The sequence below is a fragment of the Antrostomus carolinensis genome, unplaced genomic scaffold (assembly GCF_000700745.2).
Source record: "Antrostomus carolinensis isolate BGI_N321 unplaced genomic scaffold, ASM70074v2 scaffold9577, whole genome shotgun sequence".
Classification (NCBI taxonomy): domain Eukaryota; kingdom Metazoa; phylum Chordata; class Aves; order Caprimulgiformes; family Caprimulgidae; genus Antrostomus; species Antrostomus carolinensis.
In genome coordinates, this window is record NW_010325355.1 from 106578 (window position 1) to 127648 (window position 21071).

General features: G+C 35.7%; 1 protein-coding gene across 2 annotated transcripts in view; it reads right to left on the minus strand.

The window, feature by feature from the left end:
* HELZ (helicase with zinc finger) overlaps nt 1-21071 on the minus strand; it is a 69540-nt gene that overhangs the window by 37751 nt on the left and 10718 nt on the right. The window contains exons 7-14 of one of the 2 annotated variants that reach the window (XM_029085759.1): nt 19427-19625; nt 18236-18343; nt 17615-17912; nt 14065-14332; nt 8975-9308; nt 3864-3994; nt 1201-1380; nt 562-666 (exon numbers count right to left, since the gene is read on the minus strand). In XM_029085759.1, coding sequence (XP_028941592.1) covers nt 562-666; nt 1201-1380; nt 3864-3994; nt 8975-9308; nt 14065-14332; nt 17615-17912; nt 18236-18343; nt 19427-19625 — 1623 coding nt within the window. The remainder of the gene's footprint in view (nt 1-561; nt 667-1200; nt 1381-3863; nt 3995-8974; nt 9309-14064; nt 14333-17614; nt 17913-18235; nt 18344-19426; nt 19626-21071) is intronic. The other variant, XM_010171178.2, reaches the window with a different exon arrangement.

A 21071-nucleotide genomic window follows, 5' to 3' on the forward strand; every position in this document is an offset into this window, starting at 1 on the left:
ACTCTCCATGCTCTTAAAATTTCCACCTCTCCTTATCTTTTTCCTTAATTTCCCCCAAATTCCCAAGGTAAGTACATTTAACCACATATACAGAGACTTCAAACTGACTTATCAGAAGAGGCCAAACTACTTTCACATGATTCTCTAAGTTTGTAGCTCCTATGACATCAAAATTTTTCTTCAAAAAGCCAGGTATGTAGCCCCAGTTTTCAAATTATCATTGTAAGTGTGAGTCAAAATTTTCTGGAATTAAAATACAATTAAAGTTCATTTTATTTTATCATAGTAGCTTTTAGAGGAGCATATCAAAAGTTTGCTCATAAGGAAAGACACATTTATCAGTAGAATAATAAAAGCTTAAAAAAGGATGTCTTTATTTTTATTTAACAAATGATAAAATCATGTTGACAACGTTTCACATTCCTTTTAGTCTGGTTTTAAAAGCACTGCTGGTAATGCCAATATGCTTTTATGTTTTAAAAGTTCTTTAATCTTTTTTTTATAGACACCTTTTCTTAAGAGTAGTATTTTATAGATACATAATAAGCCTTAAAAAAATACCTGAGAGGTCTTGCCTGGGGATTGCCTGCTTCTACATATGGATGTAAATAATCCTTTATGTAGAGATCAGCAGCACTATTAGAATGGGTGCAAATGAGAATCCTGCTGGAATAAATGGTGCAAATAAAAAAGCAATGAAGAAACAGAAAACAATTCAAAGCAGTAGAATACAAAAAAAAGGAAACAGTGGCCATCTTCCTGTACATTTGTCTTAATGAAATTAGTCACTAACCTACCATAGTTTGCATGATTCAGCCCTTTAACTCAAACCCTTCAGTTATTAAAAGGTCTAAAATTCAAACAGTTTTTCAATAATTATTTTGTGATTATTAATCGAGATTTTATTTTAAGTAAGGAATAGCTTTTATCCTCTAGCATCCTGCAATACTTTCCATGTTGAGCAAATCACAGTCATTCTATATATTATCAATTTTAACTAGTCTTGTTCTAAACAGAAAATACAGACTAAGACTACAAAAAATTACTGTATCATTCAAAACAATGACGGATGGCTTGGGTCTTGTTTGTTTTTAAGCTGGATGGAAATTCTAAATTTCTACCTTTCACTTGAATTAAAGTAAAAAAACCACATCATCTCTGCTAATCAAGCATCGCTCTATAATTAGTGTCCCATCTCACCTAGTATCCTGTTGTTGGAGTATGTGCTTGACTGCCTGAGCCAGAGTGAATGTTTTTCCTGTCCCATAGGGACCGATGATAAGAACAGGAGGCAGTTGTATTGAAAGTGGAGTAGTGATAGCCAGAACAGCCTCTTTCTGCTTAGCATTTAGTCGAGGGTCCAACTGCTCATCCCATTGTCTGTACAAAAGGAGGCAACAAGAGTTTAAAAACAGAAGCGCTGACAATCCACTGTCAGTCAGAAATGAAAGGAGGTAAGATTTCAAAAGCTTTAAAGAAATTAAAAAGCCTATATGCTAATGTATTGATTGTGTCATTCCGAGGCACATCAAACAAATCCACATATCTAGCAAAACAATTACATGCTTTAATCACAAAACTTTGAAAATATTTGCAATAAATCTGTTATGGGTTTGGGTTTTTTTCCCCAAAAGGAATCTATCTACTTCTCAATTTACATTATCTCACCTAACAATACTTAACCTGCACAGTATACACTTTAGAAAAAGTATATGCTGCACCATCACCTGAAAACAAAAGCAAGTAGACACATAATGATTTCCTACTATTGCTATGCAAAATGTAACATTAGTTACGTTTCTTCCCTGCAGTATTTATATTGTCAACTTTGAAAGTCAACAGTGATACAATTATACAACCCCGTGGCTTGGTAGAAGTTATCTACTATGAAATTTAAAAACAATTAAAGAAACTAATGGCTACCAATTAACCCAATTAACTACAAACTTCTCTTTACTTTTTTTTTTTAGATCATTAAGGCACATACCTCTAATGAGAAAGCAGTCTAAAAAAAATGCTTTTGCTGTAACCAGTTAGTGATACCAGCATTAAGAGGAAGATGCCTTCAGAAAATTCCAATGAGTGTAAGAGGTTAAAGATTTGTAGACACAGTTTTTAATATTCCCAGTGACAGGTTTAAAAGTAGACATGCATAGTAAAAAACACCTGTCACTGCTGCACATATGGCCATACTTTAGTAATGTGATCTGCTCTGGTACCAGCACTATGCTTCTTCCAGACTGGGAGAGTTTCTATTCAGTAGTAGTTAGCAACAAGGAGTAAAATCAAGAGGGAATTGACTGAATTGCTAACTTTTAAGATGGCTATGAACAATAAGCTGGCAGGAGTTTCTAAGAAATACTGGAAAGTAATAGGATGTAAAATAAAAAAATAGAAGAAAAGCAGAGGGAAAGACAAGTTTGAGTCAGTCAGAAGTACTGGTTCTCAAAGTAGGGCAAACCAAGCTACCAAGATGGAAAAAAACATGTTGATTACACTGACTTAAACTGAATTACAACCATTATAGAGATATATATATATAAAAATTATATAAAACATTATACTAATAAATTATATCTACTGCAATAGATATGTAAATTTCTCTAAATATGAAATTCCTGACATAAAACAGAGAAGATAAAGTTTTTAACCTTATTTGACTTACCTTCTTTTTATTGAAATCACTGCTTACTTCCAAACTATCCTTAAACACTATTTCGTTGTAAGATTCACTCAAAACTTAGTTAACTGAGTGCAGTAACTGTCATTGTCCTCCACTAACTTTGTAGTGTAACTCTATGCAAAAAACATTCCCTTCTTTCTGCCTTTACTGTCAAAGCTCTGATGCATGCAGCACACTCACCCTTTTATCACCTCTGTTCTTCCTGCACTTCCAAAGACAAACTAAAATTTTTCCAGTAATTTTTGTCTTGTGTTATCTCGCTGTCTCAGGTTACTGGCCAGATCGTTTTCCTTTTAATCCTTGAGCTATCTTCTGATTTGCACTGCATCACAATCACACTCTTAATTCTCACCTTCAAGACACCACACGGCTCCTCACATGCTGTACAGGCTATCAGTTCCACATACCTCTCATTTCCCTGGTTTCTAAGAACAGAAACCTCATGCCTCTCTTATCCTGCCCTATGCACCAAGAATACTGACCATATTCCTTGAGCAGCACAGCCTTACGTTTCTCTTCCCTAAATTCCCTCTTCGAGACAAACTATTTTCACTGCATCACTGCATCAGCCTTAAGTTTCATTAAAAGTATTTATATAATATAGGGGTTTATATTTTATAAAGGAAACTGTAAGACACGTATACAAAGAATCTCAGTACTGCTTGCAAGTGCAGTGCTGGTCCTTCCAACAATCATTCCCACACCTTTCTTAGTCATCTCCCTCAGTGATATGTCCAAATTTGGGCTCATTACATCAAACTCAAGAGGTACTAATGGATCAGCCCTTGCAAAAAGAAGTCTGCACGCTTGAGATCCTGCAAAAGCCAACTCCTTGTAACTGGTATTTACATTCCTATAAAGTATCATGCATATTTTTGGTGAAGAACAGCAGAACAGTAAATAATAGCAGGTTTGTTTTCTACAGCTACAATACAACTGCAAAACCTATAAATAAGCAGCTCAACCACAGGGAAAACCAATTAACAGATTCTAGTCCTCAGAGGATCAGTTTTCTTGTTTTATTTAGAACAGTTTCACTTCCTTCTCTGAACCATCCTCACCATTAATGAAAAGCAAGGCACGCTTCTTGTTCAAGGGCAGATTTCAGCCATCTGTTAGGAGAAATCCAGTACTGCATTACCATACAATCTTGGATATTTAAGTGTTTGTATTCTTGTACCTGTTGGGACTCCAGGGTATGGTGGGAGTCATGCTGACATCTGGAAACAAAATACTGTTGTCCTTAATCCTGTCCAAGGCATAATGCATTTCACAGAGGGGTAAGCGATTTAACTGAAACTGAAGTTCAACCTGCAGTACAAAATGAATAAATAAATGAATAGGTGAACCAAAACCGATTAATTTAGAAAACACCCAGACTTTGCTGCATATGATACATTTTTATCTTCCTGCAAACAACTGACTCTCAGAAGAAAAGAGCAAACATCATTCAATCAAGAGATCTGCAATAAAATTAACTTCTTTTTTTTTTTTTTAAGCAAAGATAAATACAGCATTTGCTCTAATGTAATTTTGTTGTTTAACTTTTAAGGTTAAATTCCACTGTACTTTCAGAAAAAAAATGAAAGGGAAAACATTATTGGAATTGTGTTTGGAATACAAAAAATACTCCTGGAAAGTATTATTGTCCTAAAACATGGTTTTTAAAAATAGAAGCTTCCATCCCTTGATGTAAGAACAACCCTGAAACAGTGACAGGCAAGAAATTTTTCCAGATCAACAGATGACATAAATCAGACGTATGATCAGCAGAGATAAAACCCAAACATATTTATTTCTAGTCAAACATTCTGGAATAATATAACTTGTAATTTATGTTCAATTATTAGAAGTGTCCAAAAGTAAATTTCTAACAATTAGTTTCTTATCAATATATTCTTTTTTTTTTTTCCTCTGGATTACTTATGTTTTAACACTAGTAAATAAAACTAATGCCAACAAAATTCTGCTACAAAGCCAGAAACAATATGCAGAGCACGTTAACATCTGTGATTAAATTCAGAACTGAACAATGGATAGCAAAATTAGTTTATACATAAACTGAAAGAGCAAAGAGAAAAATACATTCTAAATTTGAACACTGGACAAAAGTAGTTCCTGGGGAAAAATTTCATAAAAACTGTTCACTCAGATTATCATTTACATCTATTTAAATTTGCAATTATTAATGCCTCCAAAACTAAATGAATCTGATCAGAGCATTGCACCAAAGAACTTAATGCTGACAATTAACACAGAAGCCTTTATACAAAATCTGACATGGATGTGCACCAATATAAAACAGCATAAAAACATCTAAAGCTGCTGAAGAACTTCAAGTGACCGCATACTTTTTTTTTTTCCTCCAAAGCATTGTTATCTATGGCTAAATACTTCTGTATTTACTGTGCTACAACTCTAATAAGCATTTTGTGATTAAATAAGAGTAAATAAGTACCTTTCTGAGATTGACACTGAACTGTGAGCATGCTGATGAGCAGCCAGCCAAATTACTGCAACCTATCTGGAAAATCACCCCTCATTTACCTGAATAGCATACCCATTATTAAAATTTCTACCATCATCTTTACTGATAGCTTTCACAATCACTTTACAGAAGCGGGTTTTGTACTACAAATCAACAGATGAGAAAAGCAGGAACAGAGTAAAGAGGAGCTGAAGGGGGAACATCAGCACCAGGCAAAGCTGCGGTCGAGCGCCCTGCGTCATCCCAGAGAAACCCCAGGAAGGTGATGCAGCCACTCTAAAAGTGCCCCCCATGAGCAAAGCAAAAATCAGATCTATTCATTTTCTCCTGTAGCACTCACTGATTCTCTATTAATCAGTCCATTATTACTTAATCACACTTTAATCTCATTATAATTATCTCTACCAACCACAAAGTTCAACAAACACAAAGCAACACCGGAATATGTTTTTGTAATTATCTTTTCAGACAACTTTATATAAAGACTTAAAAAGTCCTTGTCAACTAAAATAACTTTTCCTTATATACTGCAAACAAAACCCAATTTGTTGTTTTAAAGACCCCCGTGGTTAGCAGAGTAAGACAGCAAACTTGGGGGAAGATAAAAGCAGACAATCACTACTCTACATGACATGCCTCATTCAAAGCCACATAAACTTCTCTCATGAACCCTCTCCTATGGAGGAGAATTCCTCTTATGGAGGAATAAATTAGCCCTCCAGATTTAACTACTTGTTGGATGTGACACTCTGTTATCTGCCCACAAAGTCACTTCCTGCCACAGGGAACACACCTGTAAATCCCCCACGTGCACCAGTACTGTTCACTGCTCGAAGAGCTTCTCCTTCAAAAGATTTGCAAAACACAGCTCTTCGCATTTGCTTTTTTCTAGTACATTTAAGTATTACACATTATTATGTAGCATGTAAAATCAACACTAGCTTTGCTGTAAATAAACAATGTTTGCTTGTATCAGTGTAGAATGTAGCCATTAACTTTCAGTCTCTGGCAGATATGAAGACATTAAATATTCATCTTGACTATCACATTTTACAGCGAGATGTGCAACGATAACTCTGAAGAGAAGGGCAGTAACAAACCTGTACAACAGGAAGCAGGGAGTTGACTGAAGTGATTTTAAGTGCTCAAAAAACTGTTTTTAAAACAGGACACATGAACATTTAAGAAATTTTTTTCCCCCATTGTTCCATCGTGTAGTTTATGCCTATCCCACCACCCCACAGTGATTATACTGGTCTCCCAAAGCAGTGTGGTTTAGCACTTGTCAAGAATGACAGCACCAGTTCACCCTGCCTGAAGGGGACCTTGAGCTTCCTTCCAGAGCTCTGTCCTACCCATCTCCACCCAGCGCCAATTCGTCCACCCAACAATGTCCCACAGATGTTTGGGAAAGACTTCCACTCAAATGGCAATGGTTCCAACCCCACAGTTTGAGCTATACAGGAAAAATATCTTTGCTCAAACAGATCCAAGGCTAACAAAAGACCACTCAATAGAACAATGATAATTTAAATGCAGAAAAACTGTGATGCTCATCTGAGCAGCACTGTAATCGCCCCTTCTGGGAGTCCAAGGTGCCTCGCATTAAATACTCCTGATTATCTACCTGCATTCACCACTTTCTTTAACAGCTTGTGATTTGTTCTTGTTTTAATCCAGTTTGGATTGAATCAAATAGTTATATTTGCTGTTGCAGAGTACTGAATGAGGCCATCTGTGAAGAAGAGGCACATAATCTGCTTTAATATATATCCTACAATAACAAAACAGTGGGAAAGGAAGTTAATCCATTGCCAGTTTCACGGAAGAGGACACAGAACAGAGTAATCACTCCAAAAATAAAACAGTCGCATGTTAGTTTGGTCACCAAAAAGAGCAACAGCCAAGAGAGTTTAAAGCACCAGTTCACTCCATCCCACTTTCACAAACTATTTGTTATAGTTAAGCTTTAACAGGGGCACAAGTGATCAGGAAGTTTCTGAGATGAATTATTAGAAGAGGAAAGGAAGTAAACCATTTAACTTATCCAAAATCTACAGGAATAAAATCAATTTTGTCAATGTTTAAGAATCACATGGGGAATACCAACTCTACTGAAGACAAGAGCAACATTTCCTGCATAAAAACACTATACATTAAAATCATAATATCCTCAGTTCTAACCCGAGAATCCCTTTCCAAATTTTCAGTCCATACTTAATCATCAGAAAAAAATTTCCTCCCAATTAGAATTCATTAAAACACAGGTAACACTTCAAGGATTTGACCACAGTTCACTGATATATGTATGAAGTACTAAATGATTTTACAAATAACTTTAGGATACAATTTCTAATGCAAAAGAGATTTGCTGCCTCAGGTAAAGTTTTATAAGACACTCAAAGAAAAATAAGCCAGTTACTGAAGCTGCAGCTCATTTTGCATTCCAGTGGAGTTTCTGATAGAATCAATTAGTACGTTTAATTATTGTTTTAAGAAAACAAACACAAAACCAAGTGCCCAGAACAACCTAAGTCTTCCCAGACCAATTATCTATGTTAAATTAAGACATTAAGATTCTTGCATATGTTTCCTCAAAACAAAATGAATGGGAGGAGATACTCCTTTGGTGAAAATGCATTAATTCCAAGCAAATTCAGTGCCCTTAATTTGAGGTTATTTCTGTTTGGTAACAAGATAAATCATAAGGTCTACAGCAGACACACACTGTGGATGGGTGAGGAGTTTAAGCATTTAACTTAACAAGAGCTTTGTCTTCTGTTACATGCATTTACATCTAATGCACTATCTTGTCTGCAAACTCCACAACATATTTTTTTCTAAATGTATTCTCACCAATTTCATGTTAACTGCAAGTAAACAAAAGCCTGATCTTACTGCCAACGCAATTTTTTTTTAATCAAAAGTTTTATAACTCCTCATTTTGCAACTGAATGTCTCCAATACAGATAAATACCTGTCTTGGACATCAGTGTCAGGGGACTGAGAGCCATGGAGGCAAGTAGTGTCATTCTGAAACACAGCATAAAGTATTTATTCGCTTTCCTCCTGCCTCCATCTAACAACCCTCATCATCTTCATCAAGGAAATACTGTAAATTGAAGACTTTTCCACTGAAGGACAATATTCCTTCTGTTCTCATATAGGTGCAGAAAGCAGCACAAGGCCCATTCATAATCTGAACAGACCTTATTAAAAATTAATAAGAGAATAAGCTGGAGAAAAGTTCAGACAGCAGGAGTAAGCAATATATTCAGTGGCTTTAGAATGAGAGGAGAGAGGGTGGGTAGGTCTGGTGGAAGAAAGCCTATGAACTACCCACAAACACCTATCTGCAGGAAAATAAAAATAAGACAAAGCTTTCCTTTACAAATTCATAGAGAGAGGGCTTTGTATTTGAACCAGAGATGTAAAAAGAATGTCCAAGACAACATACAAATCATACTCTTGAAACAATGAGATACACAAGCAAAGCCTAATCATCTCAGAAGAATTTTGACAGAAATGCAATTCTTTAAAATGTATTTTTACTCTGTAACAGTTCTAAAATACTATTTGCCAAATAATAAGGCTCATATATACATACAACACACACATATACATGTATATTTCTGCAAAGAAAGGTTTCACCTATCTGAAATTTTCATCTCTGCTTTGCTTTCTGTGTATGACGATGAATATCAAAATTCCTTTTCATATCTTCAAGCAATTATTTTGGGTGGAGCCAAAACAGACAAAATGCAAACAGTTTCCATACCAAAACCAGTTCCACTCAGACTTACCTGCATTTCACAATCTGCCCGAAGATTAAGTTCTTCACAGCATTCCCTGGATACCCTCAAGAAGATATAATCCTTTGTTTTCTCCTCAATAGCTGCTTCATAAACCTTCTCTTTGGTTCCTTGGGTCTGTGCTGACTTCTCTTTAGTGACAGGCAATAAATAAACAGCATTGACTTTGGTCATCACCAGCCGTCCAGCCAAAGTGTCTTCTGAAAGCGTTTCAGTGAGCTTAAAGCGGCCAAAAAGTTGTCCATTTTGGGCATATTTTGCACCTCCAGAAACACCAGTGAGCATGAAGCTTGCTACAATCTGCAATTGCACTTTTATGTTGAACCTAAGTGAGAAAGCATCAAGTCAGGGCAGAAAAATGCTCTCAGATTCAGAAATTTCATGCATTCAGACTCAAGATTCACTGTCTTAACATTCTGAGTATAGAACTTTTAAACACAAACAAGCACAGCCAAACTGGCCCTTTGTAAGTACGTTGCTGTTGAATGGTTACACATTTTTCCCTTTGATTATAGCATATAAAACACATATTCAAAAGAATCAACATCTAGGAAGCTTAAAAAAAAAGAACCCTCACAAAGGAGAATCAAATACTAGATTTTCTGAGACCAAAATAAGTTCAGGGTGAATTAGAGTTGCTGTGCATGTCCCAAAGCAGTAAAAATTTCTATTCCAATAGTTTGTAAGCTTGTGTTAGCTCTTCAAGGAAAGACGTGCAAGCAAAGAACAGAGTAAGATTCCTATTTATTTCAGGTTTCTCTTCCAGGCTGCACACCAAAGATGGTAATTCACATCGTAAAAGGTAAATGGTATTACACCTATAATTCAGAGGGATTTATTAAAATGCCTCCAAAAAACCAGAATGTAGGCATTAAAATGAGATCATTTTATTTGAAATGAGGCGATGGCATCACAGGCTCAGCAATATAAACCATCTCTCCACAGAACTACTATTAACAGCAAGTTCCTCCAGTAATCAGAGAAGGAACAAATTAATTCTTTATAGTTACCATTTTCTAGAAGTCACGTGCATAACACATTAAAGTGACTTATTAGCACACTTTATTGACCTCTCTCCAATACACAGTAATCTCCTCCTAGAGCACTGGAGGGTTTTTTAAACAGATTCCATCAATCTGGTTTTAAAAAGAACAAAAGAAAAAGAGTCTCTCACACTAACAATATTCTGTTCTCTACTCATCAGCAATGTTTTCCTGAATTTGCAACAAATTACAGAAAAAGTGAAAAACAAAGATTTTCAGAAATCAAATCTCTTCAAAAACTTAATTTTCTGGTAATACTTTTCATATTCATACTGGTTTTATCTGATGTGTTGATCTTCTTATATTTCCTATTTTTAATTAATAAACTGGTAATTTAACATTTAAACCTTGTAGTATCAAAATTCATAATGAAATCCAACATTTTAACTGTCTTGGAAATGCAACATCTACCAAACCAATCCGATATATTTTTTTTCATATAATCATGAGTCTTACACAAAAATGGCAGGTTTGCCCCCTTGTGGTAACAGTTCTTTACATAATATGGGCAGTAAATCACATTCAAATTTCACACTCCTCCACCCTCAAAAAGCAAGAGATGAACTTACTGAACACAGATTTGTTGGGTTCATCAGTAACCACAAAGGCTACTGCACAAGCTACAGTTAAAGCAATCAGCTGGAAGCACGTACACATGCTTTCCAACATGGGAGCACACTAGAAATTAAGAGTAATCCTTCCAATTTCCACATGTGCTAAAAAAAAAAACCTACCCCAAAAAAACCAAAACACCCAAAAGACAAGCTTTCTTCTTTACAAGTGCTGCACTATTCCAAAGCAGCTATCAGCAAATTAGCATCATCTAAACCAGCTCATATCTTATCCAATGATTGTTAAAATACTGTATAAAACACTTAAGCCAGTAACCAAGAGCTCAGCATTGTTACTATGACACATCACATGCTATTGTGAATTTATTTTGTTAAAACTTCCCTAAAGTTGAATCCCTATGCTACTGAATAGGCATCAGCTTATTCTCAAATTCAGATTTGTAAAAACGTGCTGGAAAACAGTATTACTGCCATTCTGAGACAAGGCACAAGTTAGTGGCTTTATAAATGACTCCACTGAATCTGCTGTGCTTAAGGGAATCTAAAGTTTAGACATTATCAAGCAATTTCTATTGAGGAAGCTGACACCTTCTGGCAAACTCTTAAACTACAAAATCCTCGAAGGATTAGATTAAAAAAAAAATCAGAAGTTGCTTCTTTCATCCATTCCTCAGCCTTGCTTTGCAGGTTTATACAAACTAAGGTTTTCAGTCAGGCTTATATAAATTGAACAAACAGAGTTCCTCCTAAGCAGTGCAAAATCCCAGCCTAACTGCAGTGTTAACAAAACTAGCTGGGGAAAAAAAAAAAGCAAGCCTGTTGTTCATATTTTAAAAACACATAAATGAAAGAAAGACTTCATAAATCATTAATCCATCCAGTACTAATGCAAACAATAAATTCCCAAAAGGTAAATAAACCCATTCTGAACAAAGCTCCATGTAACACTTTCTTAGAAGTACATTCACCACATTTGCTCTCAGAGTTATCCGTGGAGAGTTCAGACAGGCTGTGCAGTGTGACACCTGCCTATATATTGATAAATGGAAGACATGGTAGTGACAAAAGGAAATTTATTTTCCATCAAAGCCAGTGTTTTATGTTTTCACAGCCTTGAGGATAAATCTGCTCTGTAATTCTGGTAGCAGACAGGGGGGTACTGCATGGAAGGAGCTCCACGTCACCTCACACACAGTTTAATGTTCGTACAAGAAAATACACAGTAAGTTCAAGCCATTCTAACAACTAAATGTTGTTTTTCTTTTGAATGTGCAAGGGAGAGAGTTTTAAAATCATCAACAGATGTATGTGAGGCAAAATTTTCCAAATACTATCACAATCAGAACATTGGTTTGCTTCTTCTTATAGAGAACATGTGCATTTGGAAATTAGACAGCAGTGGTTCCTTTATTCTAACCGTTATTACTCTATTTTTTGATAATACTCATGTGAAGTAATTTTTATAAATGCCTCTTGAAATACTAGAATAAACATGATTTAAAAGTAAAGCTCTCTGAGACTATCCAGAATGAACTCCCTTATCACCGAGGTCGAGACTTTTTAAAGCTACTGCAAACTTCATCTAATACTTTTCAATAGTTCCACTCAGGTGATCCCACCTAAACTCTGCAGCAGTGTTTCCCTAGAAAGTGAGAAATCATCAACATTCTTAAAACTCAACAACTGACTCCAATCTGAACTGCAGACTGTATTATTCCAGTCATGTCATAAGAGACCATGTTGACAACCCTACTACTTTGATGACATCTGTACACAAACCCATCAGAGAGCAGGAGCTCATAAACATTTTCACTCATGGCACCACTTCAGAGGTATCACAACCCACTTGCATTTGTATTTCTAGGCCCATTTCTAGGCTTGCAACTCTTGACACTTCACTAGAGAATACCAAGTGTGTGTGATCTTAGCCACAGAGGATCAGAAAAGTGTGCTAGTTTCAGCCTTGTTGCGATAAAGTGGGTCAGCTGCAAGATCAAAAGAATATTTCTGTCATCAACACTATCAAAACAGAAGATTTCCAGAACATTAATAAAAGTAAGTTTTAATAATCTACTAGACAGAAAAGTTAGAGCAATAACTTATCGCTCCACCAAATTGTCCAAAGGGGAAGCACTGAACACAGAATACACTGATTATTCTTTCATTTCTACAGGCTGCTCTTTGGTTTCCTGTGAGGGATGAGAGTATAATTCTCAACATAAAGATTCACTCAGTAAAAATATTGTTTACTTTTCTATCATATTTCATAATGTTTACTTTCAATCCACTTTTGTTTTAAAAAGCCTTAGAAAAGTCAACCTAATTATGTATGATAGAGAATATTTCCGTAGGTGGAAAGCAGTGTTCAAGCATGATTCCTCCATGTTAGATTCCAGCTCAAGAGCAGAGCGCAGCAGCGATGAAAGATGTGAAGAAAAATAGTTCAAATATTCTGCCTTTCATCTGAGATACAAAAAAGAGATGGAACCATTTTTCTGCTTTAAAAGCATTAGAAATACAACTACTCATAGTATTTTCTTCCTAAATTCTGGACAGGTGATTCAGCTGAACCTCTGTAGCTCCAAGAATGGTTTATCTTAAAAAGACATTTCTGATTTTGTACTTTAGTAATTGATAGAACTAAATTTGTTACCCAGTTAGGTTAAAGGGAAGTTATTCCTTTTTAACTTTCCATTCTGAGTAGTGCAACACTTTCAAACTCTTCTGTACCACATGAGTACAGGCAAAATTCAAACTACAGAAAAAATGGCCCCATGAGAACCTATAAATCTTCATCCTAACTCTGTATTTGTTCATGCAGCTAATCCAGTTGGGTAATATGTACGTAATACCTAAAGATACCACAGAACAAAACAAACAAATTATCTATACTATATGCCTTTTATTAGGAACTTTTATTCAGAAGCTCGTTTTCAGTCTATTTAGAGACTAAATATAACAAAGTCAGCTGCCACATGATCGTAAGATGAGAGTTTGATCCACCTACAATTCAACCTTTTTTTTAAAAAAAAGAAAAGAAAATTTTTGCACTCCCTCAAGGCCTTTTAAACACACACTTCAAATATTACTTTGCTATAAGCTACTTTCACCAGGGATCAAAAAATATTACTCCTACTATTAGTATTCTTTTGTATAGAGAGACAAAAACTATAAACAAAAATAGTTATTATCCAGATATCAACAAAACATTGTACACCAGCTGTTTAGTGCCTCCAATCACAAGCGTCGGCTGATCCATACAATTTGTTTTAAATGAGCATGAGTAAGTGCTAGTGATCTTTATCAAAAGTTACTATTTCCAGATTGATATTTAACTTCATTTTCAAGAAACAGGAAGATTTAGTATCTTAAACAATCATGTAGGTTTAATGAAAACGCTGGCATCTTCACTTCAACAGGGCAGCAAGAAATATCTAAGAAGTATTTTTATAAAGGTGTCACTTACTTGCTAACTTCCTTATACTGTGCTATTTCCTCTATGTAAAGGAGGTCGTGTAGCCGTGACTGATAGTTGGTCTTGGTCAATGATTTGTCCAGCACAGATTGTGTAAATAGCTGGTCAGCAGATAGAGGGATTTGGTATCTAGTAAGAAGGCTCTTCTCCAATTCAGTAGTTTCATTAGGCTCAAATTCTACAATAGTCTTAGAAGTAGAATCCCAACGCTTAGCTGTGGTTAGTAGCTGTTGCCGTGCATGCATCAGGTATTCAAGATCTGGATGTAGATACAGGGAAAGGAAATAAGTTCAAACTCCATATGTGTTTGGTTTTTATTTTTTAAAAAAATCAAACAAAAAAACCCCACAAAAAACCTCACTACTCAAAATAAACCCATTAGAGATAATGAATTAAGTGTAGGTAAGAGTGTCCTCTGTCTACAACAGCTTTAGTAAGTTCACTGCTAGTAATTACCAGCCCTACTTTTCAGGTGTACACAGAGAGCAAGCAGGCTCTCAAACAATATCAGAAAATAAAATATTCTAGAGATAGAAAATACAATGAATGCCAACAAAGAAGGAAAGCACTTTTATTTTAATAATTGCAAGCAACTTTGAAGGACTTGGCATCACAATAGGCTTTCAAAGCCTAACTGCAACATTATCTCATTTCAAAAATATAAAGTAGTGAAGAACCTTACACTATATACTATAAAATTTAGAAGGTAATAAAAACAAGTTGATAAACTGGCAGGTAAGAAATCATTACATTTGCAACACTGACAAAGCTTTTAAAAAAATCCTACAGTACTGTAATATGTATATTCTGCAGACAGTTGCACTGTATAGCTAGGTAGTTGCTAGGCAAAACTTTGGAAATGTAACCTAATGTGATATCACGTTGGAAAATTGAAAGGAAATTAATTTTGCAGTATATTCTAGTTTCAGCAACCACACAGCTTAAATGAGAAACAGAAGACCAAGAACTGCCTGCAGCCACCCAAAAATATATCCATTAACATCACAAAAACACTATGACAACAGTGCATCAGTTAACAGAATTGCAGTTCAATTGCAGAGCTGAAAATATTTGGCATTTACAGTGAAGCTATGATATCTTCATGTATTATCTCTGAGTAAGATTTAAGATGGGTATCCAGGATATCACACCAATGCTGAAAAAATGTGCAAGAAAGACATTTTCAAATTCAAATTAAATACTTAACATCATCTTGACTGTTTTTATTCTAAATAGAAGGAAATCAGCTTTTTAGCAAAAGAAATCTCTGTTCAGCTTGACTAGGACTACAGGAACGTAGCTTATCTTCCTGGGTAATCTCATTAAGTGTGTGTTCCCTAAGAAGCCACATTTAAATATCTACCCCAAGCCTGAACCATATTAGTAGCTACAGTTATATGGCAAGATAAAGTCCATGATTGTGTGACTTGTGTTTGAAATCATCACACCATAAATGAAGATTTCTCTGGTACTAACCATACCTCAGTAAACTCGATAATTTTACTGGGATTGAGTTCTTGCTTGTTAGTAAAACAGATATTTAATTCCCAGCACTAGAGAGGCTTTCACTGGCAGCCTGATACAAACAGTTCCTGGCACGGATTGTGCATACAGTGACCCTTTCGTAAAGAGCATTTTGTACATTCTCAATGCACAGAAAACTTCTCTTAGTTCTCTTTTTCCATAGCAAATAAAGATTTCAACATTCATAACGGAGGCTCTGCCATTAAAATATTTTAATGCTGACTTTTCTTTCCTGCCTAGATATCTAGACAAGGCCCTGAATTACATGCAAATGTAGAGACCTTGGGCAGCTTTCTGTTTGAAAAGCACTTCCATGACATCCCAATCCATATATACCAAAAGAAAATGGAATTGGACCCACATCCAACATAGCTATCTCTTTCACTTGCCTGCTCACACACTTCTTAGACTACCTGAGCAAAAACCCCAGGAATTTGCTCTTATATTTCTCTATAAAGCACCTAGCACTCTTTTAATTTGAAATTAATCTTAGTAACAACCTGCTTGAAGACTTCAGTATCCCTCTGCACACAGACAAGCAACGTGTGAAAAGGAAGTATCAGTAACTAATGCTAGAGAGTGCTCTTTCAACCTCATCCATCACTTTCACGTGGATCTGAACTGGCTGTTCCTTGTATCACTCTGGTTAGCAGTCAGTTTAAACCAACGAGGACCAAGACCATAGATTGGTTTGACAGTAACTCTGACTTTACAAATAAGTTACAGCTTGGTTTTCTTGATCTTAAACAGGTTTTCAATAAAAGGACACCTGCTTTCCACACAGCCAATGTCTTAGGAAGACTGTCAGCTGTGATTACCCACATTGTTACACAGAGATCATATAATACTTCCTGAAAAGACCACAGCTTGGCTTCTAAGCAGAGTTTCTCATTTGCAATGCAATATTCTCTGCTTCAAAAGACATTACAGCTTGTACAATCTTCCTGCTCCTGGCTATAAGTACTTGGGTCATCTGGAAAAAATCAGTTCATGATCTTTGGTATTTGCTATTTACAATTTCTTTTTGTTAATGTTGCAAATGTTAACCTGTTAGATGAAAATAAAGGCCAGGAACAGAAAACTGCTGTTTTCTTACTTTCATCTTTTTTCTTTTTTCCCTTTTTCTTCTTCCTCCTTACATCCCAGTGCTACAATTCTGTTTCTTTGGTGTTTATATCTCTAAAATTTTCATTAAAAAATTACCATACTCTATCCCACCCCCTTGCTTGCTGCCAAGTGACATAGTAACCTATATTTAGCTCTCTCAATCTTTTACCATAAATCAAAGTGCTTCCTTCTTTTTTGCACCTATTCAAACATCTTTCAATTTGTTGACATCTTTCTGATAATGGAGTTATTTCAAGTTTGAACTGAGAGGCATAGACCAACTTCATAACCAGAATACAACCCTTACAGTAACATGTAGCTAATTTTACTTGAACTCAAAAATATAGTTACACCTTCTTTACATTTTCAAAATTCATGTCAACAGCAATTCACTGAGTTACAAGCCTGCACTTTGCCACTTGCCTTCAACAGCCCTAATCAGATACTGTAAGGGAGGGCACGGAAACACAACTTCTCAGATAGCCTGCTTTAATTAAGGAATCAATTACCAGGTATATTCTTAAACAGCTACACTTCATCTCTCTACTGACCTTTCTCTATGTGTTTAACATTTTCATGAATACAAGAATGATTATAAAAACATAAACATACTTTAACTTCCAGTGCTGCCTTCAGACACATACCAAACCAGAAATTCCTCACATTCTGACAAGATTCAGAAGCCAAACCCCGACACAGAGTAATAGTCACACTCCAGTTATCTGCCTTATTTAGACCCTCTGAAGCTTTTGTCCACTATATTCACGTGTACGATGAACATAAAATACAGTAAAAGTTATTCACTAGCTGTTAATACAGATGCTGTTCTGCCCAGAAATGTGAAAAGGAAAGAGATGGCATGAAAGATTTCCACCATTCCAAAAAAAGAAATAATTTTTTAATACATTACCTTCAGTTGAAGCAGCATCAATCATTACTCGTTGCATGAGGACTGGTTCTATTCCAAAATCAAACACAACAGTTTGGCGAAAAGTTCCAAAGATTTCTGTGTTAAAGGCTATACTGACTTTGTATATATAATGATCTATTCCATTCTGGACCATCTTTCCTCCTATCCATTCCTGACAGTTTTCTGGAACTTCTTGTGACACCTGGGTAGTGCTGTCTCCAGCAGATATTGCAACGATACTAAAATGTGGACGATGGGCATCGTAAAGCAATGCCACTCGATACAGCATTCTTGCAGGCTAGAAAAAAAATGCAAAGGTTGAAAGGACAGTATGTTGGAAAACTGAAATTATTTCAGGAATATCTTCATTTGCAAGCAAATCATGAGAGTTTATAAGAACTCTCAACTTCTCAGAGCAGGTTCAAGTCCTGCCTGCTTTCCAGAAATCTGGGCAGTTGATACATAATCGCCAGAGCTGCTGGGAAAAGAGAGAGAAAAGGGATGGTGCTAGGAAGTTTCTCTATTTTAAAAAGAACTATGCAATTGAAATCTTAATCATCAAAGGCTATGGGTTGCATTCTAGTCATTATTGACTCACTTTCAAAAGATAAGTAGTCCTACCTTACAAGTGAGAGCAAATGTCCACGTCTGATGAGACTTTTTGGTGGTGACAGTTACTGATAGCTCAGGATTATGTTCTACTCTCACTCCTTCTACACTTTCACTAAGCTAGATTAAAAGAAAAAGAAGATAATGTTAAACTTCTACAAATAGCATCAGAAAAAAAACATTCTGGAAAAGGTAGTATTGTTTAGCAGAAAGTGGAAAGAATGGTTTCTTAGATTGTGCAGGATTGATGCACGTCCTAGATAGGAATTTGTGAAAATATGTGCTAATTCAGAGAGACAAGCAAGCCAAATTACTACATCATACTGTGCAACCAAAGAATATAACCATTTAATGACATGTAACCACAGGACTTAATTTTCATAAACCAACTTAATTGTAAATGTTTAAAATAGAACATGATTTTATTTGGAAAGAGGATCTGATAGAATGAGGCCCAAAGACTACATTTCCAGAAGACCCCAGATCTCACTGACATCAATGAGACAACTAGAGACACCAGGAAACTAGAATCAAACTTTGTACTCATGAATGTATTTGAATCAAGTCCACTCTTCCTAGGTTTTAATCAACAATAGATGGACCGAAAACTCCTTAGGGTCAGTGGTAAGTAGAGCTGGTTGAATGCTGCAAAAATGTTCTTTGGAATTCCAAGCAGCTGCTAAGTTTGATCATGTCCATACCCCACACTCTTCAGTATTCAAACTTTTTTGAACATTTAGGGGATTGGCTGTTCCTCATACTTTGCCTGCTGCAGGCCAAGAAAAGGAGGCATGCACAAACAAGAGTATTCTCCACTAAGTCATGAAACCTTCTCCGTGTATTGTTCTCCAGTTTAAAAAGTTCTGCCATCTCGTCAAAGAATGGGAACAATACCATGAGACTTGGCTGATCCATCCTGCACTGGGAATAGTCAATATGCAAAATGAACAAGCTGTGATTAACCCACAAGCTGGAATTCACAAACTGCTGCATTCCTGAAAAGAACGAGTACATTTGCAGAAATCAGCCTCAGTCTCTGGTATCTCTGTAAGAAGACATAGGGCAGGATGGAAAGGGGAGCAAATTGGTTGGACAGTTTCTGGGTAAGGAATAATTCGACCAGCTCTGATAGTAAGGGCCAAAAACAGGCTCATCTGTTAGTTTTAAATATGAGCACATAGGGAAGTAGTATATTTTCCTTACCACTTTCTCAGGAGATAACGAATTCATCCATTTCTCAATCAAGGTTTCCATATAACTGCCCGAACATTGTTTGTTTTCCTTCTGCTGTTTTAATCTGATCAAGCGGGAAGCATATCGTTTTTGCCATTCTGTTAGCTCTTCCTGGGAATGTGCTGAAGTACACTGTGCACCGTACCTGCAGATCCCTTGCTCTAAAAATCTACATAAAATAGGAAAAACGATTATGCCTTGAACTTTTCAGTCTCCAATTATTAAAAATAAATTTATCAAAATTTTACTTTGAAAGCCAGAAGGACATTCTTTAAGTCTCTTTCTCACAGAACTAAAGGCAGTTTGGTCCATGTGAACTAATTTGTAATATATACATACACACAGCATTTTGTAACACAGGCAGTAGCCTCTCTTATTGCAAAGTCCAGAAAAGTACATCAAATTCCTTTTAAATATAGGGAGACTCAAGTCATCTTAAGACATTTCCAGCTTCAGAGAAGAAAGAATCAAGTGTTTGTAGAGCAGTTAACACAATGAGATCATGGACCGTCCCTGAAATGATTAGGCACTGTATTAATATGAATAAAACACTGTTAATCAGGGGCAAAAAGAAGACAAAGCATCATTTCCTCCAGTAGTTAGGCTATTAGCTGACAAATACTCATTCAGTAGTTTTTTCCTGGAGCAACAGTGACATCACGTGGTCCTTACTCCTAAATACACCTACATAGAAATCATCTCTCAAGGAAAAGGTTTAATCCTCTTCTTTGAAAAGGATGTCTCAGTCTAAAAGGCTCTATTTTTGCAGAGGTTAAGGATTTGTTAAAGAAGTAAATTTTTCATTTAATGGCATGTGCTGATGCATCAAAATTAATGATATTCCAAACAACTGTATACCATTTAATCATTTGAGTTGTCAGAATTCATTGCAAGTGTGCAAGTGTCTATATAACTTGGGAACTATTTTTATAATTAAACTTTGTTTTAAAACTATAAGACATAAGGCAGTAGCTGCATCTTCATCACTCTTCAAAACTGAAGCACTTAAAAAATAGATGACAAAATGAAGAATAAAATTGGGGCAATAAGTTCTAAGAAAAAATTGGATACACAGAATAAACAGATCACGAGACTGGTTTGTTTGTTTGGTTTGTATAAGGAGACCACAAAAAGTTAAAGTAATCACCACATTTATTATAAATAAAGGCAGGCAGGTTGATCTCTGTCAGGATATCAAGTTTATAGAAACTCTGTAAATATTTGTATTTGAATTTCATGTGGATATCTATGCATATAGTTATATTAAGAATCATTTCCTACAGTGATGATTTACTGCAAAAAAGAAAGGATGCACCAAGACTAAATTAATACAACAAGTCAGGACCCCACAGCATTGATGAAGACAGGGGAAGGGGACTAGTGACTGAATAACCTTTCCATAGTGAATGTGTTATGTAATGTGACGTGAATTAGGTGGTGAACTTTGAGCTATGTGACAAAAACAAATAACACCTGACTCTGATGTGAAAACCTTGCAGCAAAAGTACCTGGATATCTAGGCCAAACTTGTATCAGTGGTTATAATTTTTTGTAGCATACACTCTTCTTTTAAAAAAAAGCTTAGGTATTTAAAGGTTTGTGTGCCCAAATTGTA